General features: G+C 44.6%; 1 protein-coding gene across 2 annotated transcripts in view; it reads right to left on the bottom strand.

The window, feature by feature from the left end:
- Window positions 1-10802, bottom strand: part of MIB2 (mindbomb E3 ubiquitin protein ligase 2) — a 39308-nt gene that overhangs the window by 21506 nt on the left and 7000 nt on the right. For both annotated transcript variants that reach the window (XM_017744051.1, XM_017744052.1), the window contains exons 2-3: window positions 6966-7316; window positions 6052-6223 (exon numbers count right to left, since the gene is read on the bottom strand). In XM_017744051.1, the coding sequence (XP_017599540.1) occupies window positions 6052-6223; window positions 6966-7212 (419 nt within the window). In that variant the 5' untranslated portion in view covers window positions 7213-7316. The remainder of the gene's footprint in view (window positions 1-6051; window positions 6224-6965; window positions 7317-10802) is intronic.

The raw sequence follows: 10802 nt of genomic DNA, 5'->3' as shown, positions 1-10802 counted from the left end.
TCGTTCCCCAGCCTCACCAAAATTCTGACCCTGCTTTAAACCACTGCCGACCAGCACCCCCAAAGAGTGATGCAAGCACCAGACGTCCTGAGCCAATGATTCTTATAAAGGTTTTAATCTAACTCAAAATGTTTTGCTCCAAATACTGGCTAACAACCAAAGTTACTCAGAGTGCTGCAAAAATACCCCCGGGATAAATTTAATCACTGTGATACTGCCTTTAATAACAACGTTAATTATGACAGCACAAGTCTGCAGCCGTTTCTGCCCTACAAATTCCAAGGATATTAAATTACTGTCGAGCCCAGAAAGCACTTGGGAGCATGTACTGTACAGAATGAAGTTATGGCTCTCTCCAGCATGCTGGGAACCACTCCCTGGGGATGTGGCTTCTCTGAGGTGCTTATTTGGCTTCTGACATCCTTGAGAACTCTGCTCCAGCATCTGGAACAGCAGCATCACCCCTGCTTTAGAGAGAGGGATGGGAGATGCAAATCAACTGATCTGGAGAAATTTACACAAAAACTACTTTTCACTTGCAGCAGCAAGTCAGAGCTCCTTCACACCAGGCCTGGTTGATGTTTTGTGAGATTTTTCTGCTGCAGAAAGTTCTCATCTAAAGAAATAAACACAATGAAGGGGACTGGGAAGTACAAGGGATGGTCACCCTGTAAGGTGGCAGGCCATAAATATCACAGTAATCCCTTCAGAAAGGCACAGCTCTAAACCAGAGTTTCAACTTGTGGGAGACACAAACCCACATCCCTCCCAGGACACACAAAGATCCACCTCCAGAAAAGCCAACATGAAAACCCTGCAGGAACTACAGGTAAAACTGACCTCAATGCAAGAAATCGCAGTTTTTCTAATCCCCCCCAGCAAAGCTTTTCCTGAAGCACTTCCAGCAAAGGATAAAGGAAGGCAGTTCTGACAGATGGTTGCTGGTTGCTCAAGCAGGAATCAGACTAAGACAAGGATGCTGGAGAGGGATCAGGATCACAAAAACCTATTTCAGGAACTGTCTTTACCCAGATTTTTTTCCTTTTCAATCCTCTCCTTCCTTCACAAGGCACAGTTCTTCACAAAACCAGCTGTATCTTTATAACACATCTTTATAAGTAAAAGCTGTGGGTTTTGGTAACTCCCAAAGTAACGTGGATCAAATCCTGTTCTGGGAAGCCACAGCAGGGAAGGTTTCAGACCAAGGCTACTAAATGGGAAGTAAAAAGGTTCCTGCAGGCAGTTTTTCACAACTGTGCCCTCAGAGAGGTTCATACAGAGCCCTTAAAGGCAGAATATTGCACTGAGAAGATGCAGAAGCACCATGGAGCACATGGAGTGAAAATGTCTTGTTATCATCCTTCAAACATCAATATTAGTTCAAAACCCAGGCTAAAGCTGGTTTAGTGAAGGTTTCTCTCGCTTGCAGTTTTGATCATGTAATTCCAGAAAAGATAAAGATAAAATATGCCATTGAAACACAATCCCTGTTCCACAAATCAAACAGAATAATCCAAACTGCACAAGGGAAGCCCCAGTGTGGCAATAATAATACAATAATACAAGAAAACAAGGCGTATTTAATGCTCTAAAGAACAGGAACCTGCATCACCTGACCAGCTCCCCTAGAAGCTGTTGCTTAGCACATGGATTTTCAACCAGCATTTTTCAAAAATAAAATATTATATATATATATATATAATATGTTTGGAGCTTTTTAAAGAGGCACAGGCAATTTATCTGGCAAATAATGGTGGGCTTTTTCCTAAAGGAAAATGATACAAATTCATTGAAAGAAAAAAAAATTATAAATTAATAGAAATAAATTCATTCATACTTCATGAGCACTTCGCCACAAGTCAGGAAATAAAAACGTCAGCACAGAAGAGTCGCATTCAATTCCAAATATTCCTCACCCAAATTTCTTAGCTTAAACTGCCACTGCGTAAATAACACAAGTTGAGGAGGTTACTATGTAAATAAACCTGCATCCCTGCATTGCCCAGTAATCAAACACCCAGCAGTTGTCACTCAGCTGCTGGATTAGTTCAGCTCTCAGTATAAGGAGCCACAGATGGGAGGTTGGATTATTAAAGCTGCCTTGAATGGGTCTGCACTGCACAGACCTAAATCAGAGCACGCACTTGTTCCTGGATCTGATTTCCAAATCCAGCTGGTAACTCCACCAGACAGAGCTGGTTTAAGAATTACAGATGAAAATAACTGCAATCTCTGTTTTGACTACAGGATAAAACACAATGAGAGAAAATATTTGTATTTCTTATGCCTGATTACACAAAACATTTCCCTGTGCAGCTCGCTGGCTCCTCCAGCTCCATTGTTTGCCAGGAAAGAAAAAAAAAACAGGGCTTGTGAAAAACTATTGAGGTTGTGATTTATTGGTGAGTGAAGGCTAGAAAATAGCCTGGGTAAAATGCACCACATCTGAAATTCAACTGAGCGCCACCCCTGAGCAGGGGATCCAAATGCCAGCGCTGCATGGGAATACCACAACACTAACATTTTGTATGAGATTATCTCAGGCTCGATTATTTGCAGAACTCACCAGAGTGTGCCTGACTTTTGCAGCCCTAATATAAACTTGATGAGCTTTGCTTTGCTGCCCTGCTCACAGACACTGATTTATCTTCCAATTACTAAGCACATATTCAGCAAATAGGTACAACAACCCTGAGAAAAGCTCTTCAGTAAAACTGAGCTGTTCCATCCTTTTAAGCCAAGGATGAGAGCCTCTTCCACAACAGCCATAAAATTCAAACCAAACAAGACCAATAAAAATAACAAATCAGGAGGTCAGGAAGAGATTACCTCAAACAGCAAAAGTTAAAAAGAAAATCAGCATTTCCTGTCACCTAAAGTTCAAACTCAGGTCATTTAAAGACCTGAAATAGCCTTCAGGTAAAGGTGTCTTCAAAGCCTCTTTAGAAAACTGATTGGGAACCCTCTGCAGTGTCTGTCTGGGGTTAAATCCTCCTAAATCCTGGGATTAGTGACCTGCTACAAACAGGGATGTGTTGGCCTTGCCTGGTTCAGGTGGCCAGTGGTGGCTCTGGCAGCAACAGCAGGGATTTGGGAAGAACCAAAGGATCCCCATTCCCAGAGAAAGGAGGTGGGAGAATCCTGGTATCTAAAGGAGACTCATCCTGGATTTCACAGCCACTCAACAACAAAACCCAAATCCACACAGCATTTACCACGTCTTCTTAAATACTCTGATTTTCTCTTTTTGTCCCTAGGGAACTGCCAAAGGTTTTATCTTCTACTTTATTTAGAAGGAAAAAAAAAAATTAAAAAAAAAGCAAAAAGAAAAAAAGAGAGATGAGTGATCTAAGCAATAGTCAGTGAGTCATAAGCAGGCAATTTCTGCTCTCCCAAAAGGATGCTGCAGTGCCTAAGGCAAAGTGTCTGCACAGCTCAGACCTCCCTTATTCCAAAGAAATCCTCTCCTTGGCATTGATCAAAGGTGATCCGTGCCCTTTGTTTCACATCAGGGCATTCCATTCTCAATGCAGAGCACTCTCCAAACCCTGGACCGACAAATCACAGGGCTACATTTGCATTAAAGCAAAATCTTCCCACTGCTTCCTGCCCCTGCACTGCAAGGCATTTCTGAGTAAAAGGGTTTTCATCTGCCAGCTCCCTGTGTGAAAGCTGCAGAAAACACCCATTTGTTGCAGTTATTGTGCCACCCTCGGTCAAATCCTGAAACCAAACCCATTTGTGACAACCTGTTTGCTCCAAAAGCTGAGTGACTTCCAAGAACCACAACGTGAACCTTTCATTCATCTTTAAAACCGCAGCTTTCCACAACGGGGAGCTTCTTCCTTGCAACTTCCTAATTCCTCTCCATCCCAAAACTCAGCTGGAATCAATACCTGCCACACAGCAACAGCAGGAAAGGTGTTCCATTATCCAATTACAACTGCTGGTTTATCCTTGCCCCTTATGGAGGCTCCCAGAAATCACTGCCATGCCTGACAGGCCCATGCTGTGTCTCTTATTCTTTTCTTTTTTTTTAATTTCTATTTTTAGCAGCTGCTTGCTATTCTGAAGATCCTTATTCCTGCTAACACACAGCAAAGTAAATCAGAATAATGCTCATTTTATGAAGACTTGGTATCAGGCACTCTGGCCTATGTTTAGAGTTCTTTTTGTCACATAAAGTTGATTTATATCACATTTTCTCTAACCACTCGTCCAGCCACACTCATAGAAAAAAAAATTTAAAAGGGCAAAAGCATTTAGGGAAAAAAAAAAACCCCAACCCAGCCAAAAAGCCACCAAAGCACCATCAGACATCACATTCTGCTCTGCACCTCCAAAGAGCTCTCCAGTGCTTCCACGACATTCCAGAGTGGTGCTGCAGTTTCTGGGAAAGTCAAACAATTCACACAGGACAGCTCTGGCCCTGGCAAGTTTGCTGGTCATCCTCCAAGCTCCCTTTTTCACCCTGACAGCAAGAACTGCACTGCCCAGTTCCAGCAGCAGCCCGGGCACAGGCAGAGACAAGCCTTGGGAGGGAAAATTGCTCTTTTTACATCCTCCACCACCCAGATTGCTCAGAAAAAAGGAACAAGTTCTGCAGAGGATGAGTCCTGAGGAGAAATTACCTAGAAATCTGCCTTTTGATCCAGGACAGCATTCCAGGTGCTCCTGGAGAAGGTCAGGTCCCTGCTGCCCAAAGGATTTCCCACCTGCAGGGTTGAGAAATCCCTAGCACAGGGCAGAAAATTGGGGCTGCTCTGCAGCAGTGCCTTTTTCTCTCTCTTTTTTTTTTAATTTAAATGTGAGTAAAATGATGTACCTTAAACTCAAATAAAAGACGCAAGCAGGCATCCCTGAGTAACTACTTGGAGATAACTCCGTTATTAATAGAAAGAGAAAAAGCCCCCACATGTCTATTTTTATAGAGATGTGTATTTTTATAGATACACCAAATTGTGAGGCTCATTTCACAGTAGGAGCTGGCTGGCTTGTCATATTAACACAAGCTCCAGAAACACCCTAATCTGGTGGATAAACACAAGCCTCAAAGCTCAGGGGGGAGATTGTCTGGCCAGCAGCATCCCTCCTCCGCTAGGACTCGGAATTCTGGCTCAACCAACGCTGGCACCACTCTGGCAATCAGCTCCAGGCAGAGCTTCCCACATGGCAGGAAAAGCAGCTGCAAATCCCAAATCCCACACTGCTGCCTTTAGCACAGTAATTACACTTTTCATTCCACAGATGGATGCAAGGCACAGTGATATTTTCAAAAACATTAAAAAAAAAGGAAAAAAAGAAAGAAAATCAATGACAGAGATAAGCTGATTTCTTATTCCTTCTCCTGAAGGCAAGAGGATTACATGATTCATCTTCATGCCCACTTTAGGAGGTGCAAATAAAAGTATTTTTGAGCCTGTTTTTGAGTTCTTCCTCAGGACAGGAGAACAGATCTCTCATGTTTTGGCAAATCATGGAGGAGCATAAAATTACAGATGCTGTTCCACAGGCATTAGTGCAGCAGTCACCTCCAAAAAAATTCATGTGCAGAGCAGGAGTAAATGAGAAAGTGCTGCCTCTTCAGCAAATAGACCCCAAGAATAAATCAACAATTTGGGAATGTAAGATCCCTGTCAGCCTCCCTGAGGCCTGAGAACAGCAAGTAGCAAAGCAAATCTGGGAAATTATTTATTTGGGGTGGGGGGGGTGAGGAAGAGAAAAACCAGAGCAGAAATCATTCTTTTGTCACTTTATAAAAGCACTCTGCAGATTTCTGTTTGCTGCCCTTTTTTTCAAGCAGCTTCATAAAAAACTAACCATAATTCTATAGAACAAACTTTTCTGGTCGTTCCACCCAATCAGCAAAAATTGAGCACTGCCCCATAAATTTACAGGAATTTCTTTATAAATCACACAGACGTGTACAAATTAGGTTGTACTGTTGTTGCTGGGTTATTCTGCACACCCCAGGGGTGCACAGAGGAGGTTTTGGAGAGCATTAGGATGGAACTGAGCCCCCTAAATCTGCTGAGGGTGCAGTGGACTCACGGCTGGGAGTGAGCAGTCTCGTAGCGCTCGAAGGAGTGGGACAGGTCGTGTTTGTTGTTCATGTAGCACTGGGTGCACAGGTCGTAGTCAAAGCACATTTTGCATTTCCACCTCATGCCTCGGATGCCGTGCTTCTTGCAGCAGTCACAGATGATGTTGGGGTGACGGACACCTAGGGGAGCAAAAGAGAATGGGAGATCCACACAAATTCCAGGGAAAACCAGGTTCTTAGAACCACCTTTCCAGAAAAAGACCTTTCACTGAGCCAAGGAGAAGCACAAGTACTTCACAATGCACCTAGAAATCCTGTCAGCCCTCTGTTCACCTCTTTCCAGCTTCTTACACTCCCATTTTTTATCCCACTCATACCTAAAGTAAATATCTCTGCTCCTTACAGCACGAATACTGCTCATGGAAGAGTGCCATGCTTAGTGCTGGGCATTGAAACAGCTGTGTTTCTAAGGAGAAATTATTTAAGGGCTAGAAAACCCTGGCACAACTGTCCTGAATGAACCTACTCCTCTAGTCCACACTTTACAGAATTAGGGCACACAACTGTAAAGGGGACTTGAAAGAAACTTGATGAATGTGTGTTTTGAAGGAGGAAAAAAAATCGTGTATGGAAGGTGATGCAATAATACACCGTGAAGTGGTATGTGTAATATGAAATATCCACATTAGGGCCTCTCCTCCTAAAGCCATGTCTGCAGAATGACAAACTCAGTGGAAGTGTTCAGCTCACAGATGGAAAGAGGAGGAAAGCAGAGCCTTTGCACAGAGGGAAACAGGAATGTCCTGGCCATGCACAGGCTGAGTGTGCTCTGCCCACAGGTGCCAAAGGCTGTCCCAGCACATGGGACAGGGGCAGGAGGTGGCTTTGCCAGTGGCTGTGCCCCTGTCCTGGCCCTGCTCACCTATCTGGGCGTTGTCATAGAGCAGGAGGTCGTAAGCCCCCTGGAAGCCCGTGCGATAGTTGGTTCTGTTGCCCTGATCCCACTGCACCACCACGGTCTTGTCCGGCGTGGTGGGGCTGCCCGTCCGGCCGATCTCCACCACGGTGCCCACGTTGCCCTCGCCGCTGTCCTGGCTGCCCCACTTCCAGTCCACTCCACGGACTACCCGCATCCCGACCTGCATGCTGGCATGGGGGTCCAGGTCCATGGATCTGCACAGCAAACCCTAAAACTCCTCCTCGAGAGGGGTCTCGGAGACGGGCGGGATCAGCGGCAGCACTCGCGGTGTCGTGGGCAGCATGGTCAGCACACCTGGAAGTACAACAGGAATTTAGGTGATGCCACTCCACACATGGCATTTCCCCCCAGAAAAATGGCTGCAGAAAAAGCCCGACCTGCTGAGCAGAGAAATCTCTGTTTTATTCAAAACTGGGATTCTCACAGCTTGAGCACTGATGAGAATGATAAAAAAACCAACCAGGCTTCCAAGGCTCATCAGCATCTGCAATAATATCCAAAAAACTTGTCCCAGAGTACTGTGAATGAGGGAAGAGAACTGGGAAAGGAGTCTTTACAAAATTCCAGTACCAGCCCTTGATTCCAAACTCAGGAATAAGCACAACAGCCACCAGAGACACAACAGCAGCAGACAAACAAGCACAGTAAATAAAATGGAAAGAAATTACCAAGAAAACACCAGCAGCACGATTTTAGCAATAAAATTCAATCTCAGTCTATTTTTCAGGAAGTCTCCTCACACGCATCTTATGTGAATACTGCACTGTTGAGTTTCACTTGCCCTTCAAGCCAGTTTTGGTTTTGATTTGAGGATACAGGAACTTTTAAAACTTGAAAGAAACGTTTGTCCGTTTCCCCCAAGTAACCGCAGTTTTTCAAAAACATGGCCAACGTCACAATAATTTCAGCCTTTTCCTGTTATGTATCGACGAGCTACAGCAGGAACAGGGAAGGGCTATTGCTCAGCCTGCAATAAACCCAGCAGATTTAGTGCTGGGATCAGTGAGACAGGGACGGCCTTCCCAAGTGTTGCCATGACAATGGGTAAATGAGGTGAACACCACACAGATGCAGCACATCCTCAATTCTGAATTAAATCAAACAGATTCTTAAACAGATTCTCAAATCCCTCTTTCTCTCTTTACCAGCACAACAAGACACAGGAGTGTGGCTTCCAATATGCAGAGCCTGGAAAAATCTCCTGTAGCATCCTCAGGCATCCTTGGGTCTCCCTCTTCCTCCTGAGCTATCCAGAACATTCAGATTTCCTCAAAACTTGAAAAAAAAGGCCCAAGAGGATGCCAAGGGATGAATAAAGCAGACGCTACAAGCAAAGCTCCCCCAGTGCCACGACACAGGGCCAGCTCAGCCCAGGATGAGGAGCTGGTCCAGCTGAGGGGATGTGCTCAGCCCCAGCTGCAGGAGCAGCTCTGGACCCTGGGACGCGTTGTCAACGCTCCCACCTACCAATAAAAGCAAATGAAACCACCAAGCCCTAAAAATAAACCCATCCTCCAGCCAAACATCCTCTTTTGAATGCATGGAGGAGTCGTTTGATGCAAAATCACATTTCCAGCATGCAGCATGAGCCTGATTCCTGCTCAGCTTTAGCATCTCTGCAGCTTCAGCCTCTCCCTGCCACGCATGGCTGTGACATCCAAACACCTGTCACACGAGAACAGCATCAAACCCAGCTGTCCTTGTGAACTTCACATCATCTTCGCTTCTAATCATCACTAAAAGTCGCCCTGGGCGAGTCTTTCATTTGTTTTTGTGGGGGTGGATGGAACATTGCTGAGTTGAAGGTGCACCAGTGTTTACTGTCTTTATGAGAGCAGGAATTATCAAAGAATATCCTTTTTAGAAAGCTCTGCAGAGCCTAGTGAGATCTTCCCTCTTCCTCCAGATCACAGATGAATAAAATGGACTATTTATTGCTCCAACTAAGAGGCAGAACAGCTTTTTTTTAAAGGCTGCTACGAACCAGTCAAGCAGAGAAAACAAATGGGAACATCCAACAATGCAAAAGGTACAAGAGAAGCACAATTTAATTATTGTTACAGGGCTTTTCCTTAAAGAGAACCACCACAACCCCTTCCTGTTTCATCCCAAGGAATCCCATGCTTAGGGAAGGAAGCAACAAATTCCACAGGGTATTAGGTGGGGATAGAGGGCTGCTCCCCAGCCTTCAGAGTTTTCTGCCATTTCACTGGGCCTTCTTCCTCTCCCCAGGAATGAATGAACCATCACAGGCTTAGAACTCTCAGCATTCCAAGGAAGGCAATGCCAGCTCCAGCAATTATCGATCAAAGAACATTCCAGGCTGCGCCACAAACCCATAAAACGCAAATCCCTACAGTATAAAGGAGGATAATCCCTCCCTACCTGAAAAGAGCAGAGCAGGCTGGCACTGACACATCCTGGCAAGTGCCCAACAGAGAATCCCGACAGCAGAGCCAACCCTGTGTCCCAGAAAGGCAAACCCACACCTTCCCTGTGCACCTTCCCACAAATTTTGGATGCTGCTGGAGCTCAGCTGCACACTTGTGATGCTGAATGCTTTTGAAGGAGCTGTCAGGGCTGCAAAAACCACCATCAGTCCCTTGCTGGCTGATCTGAGGATGCCTTCCTAATGCGAATATTCCATTTTCCACACAAGAACGCACCAAGCGCATCCTGCATTCCCATCTCCTCTGCAGGGGCGATGCAGAACAGGAGGAAAGGGCTGTTCAAAATCTTTACGAGATTAATTAAGCGCTCTTGTGGTCTGAGCCTTGCCAGAGCAGCATTATTGACTTCCTAAGTGGAAATGTTTCACTCACTGAAGCAAATACTCCTCCCTTGATGCTGCCTGGGCCATAATTATTCCAGGGAAGGACAGGTATAGCTGCCAGAAATGATTCACAGAGAAAACATCGCTTTCCCATGGGAATTTCAAGGAACCATGAACAAATAATCCATTCTAAGAAAAGCAGATTTCTGAATCCTGATCTAACATTCCGACCTTGCCTACTGTAACACAGGAAAGAGCAGCCTAGCTGTAATCTGTGAGTCCAGCTTTAGGAAATCCCACTAAAACTTAACTGGAAAAAAGGGAAAATACTCCAGCTTTTAATCCACAACATTTTAGCTGCAATAATTGTGACAACTTTCTGCCAATATTCAACTGTGACAGCCCCAACATCCACCTCGTGGGAAGCAAAGGTTGCTGCTGGTCTGGCCCCACAGCAAACAGAACCCAGTGCTGTAAACAGTTGACAAAATCAGTGCCTGGAACCTGGTGATCACATTATTTGAACAGCATGGTAAACAGAGGAAGTGTTTAAAAGAAATAAAAAGCAGCTTTTTTTCTTCCTTTTACACATATCCTGCAGTTTGAATTGTCTTCTTGAAGTGAATTGTTCCACTTAAAAGAGATTTGCCTATGCAGAGGATGCTTCCTCAGGTAACTGCAAATCACATACTTCTCCAAAATTCCCCACTTCCCCAATTGATAAACCCCCAAAGAGCATTTTGAAAATAAAATTATTCCCCATTTCTTACTCTTTCTGTTCTCTTTGACTCTTCCAGTGCCATTAAATGAAGTCTTATCAAGCCATTAAAAATGTAAATTGATCAGCTTCCACTACTGCAAAGCTTCAGGACTTAATTTTGCATATCCTCACACCAAGAATATCAACACGGACACAATTTTAGTGTGATTAAGTCAGCTCACATTGACTTAAAAACTGCTGGTTTTTAGCAGTACTACTTTCTCCACTACTCCTGTGAGCGTTTCAC

Source organism: Corvus brachyrhynchos, unplaced genomic scaffold (assembly GCF_000691975.1).
Source record: "Corvus brachyrhynchos isolate BGI_N302 unplaced genomic scaffold, ASM69197v1 scaffold68, whole genome shotgun sequence".
NCBI lineage: Eukaryota > Metazoa > Chordata > Aves > Passeriformes > Corvidae > Corvus > Corvus brachyrhynchos.
Note: the sequence above shows the minus strand (reverse complement) of the source record. Positions and strands in the feature narration are given on the sequence as shown.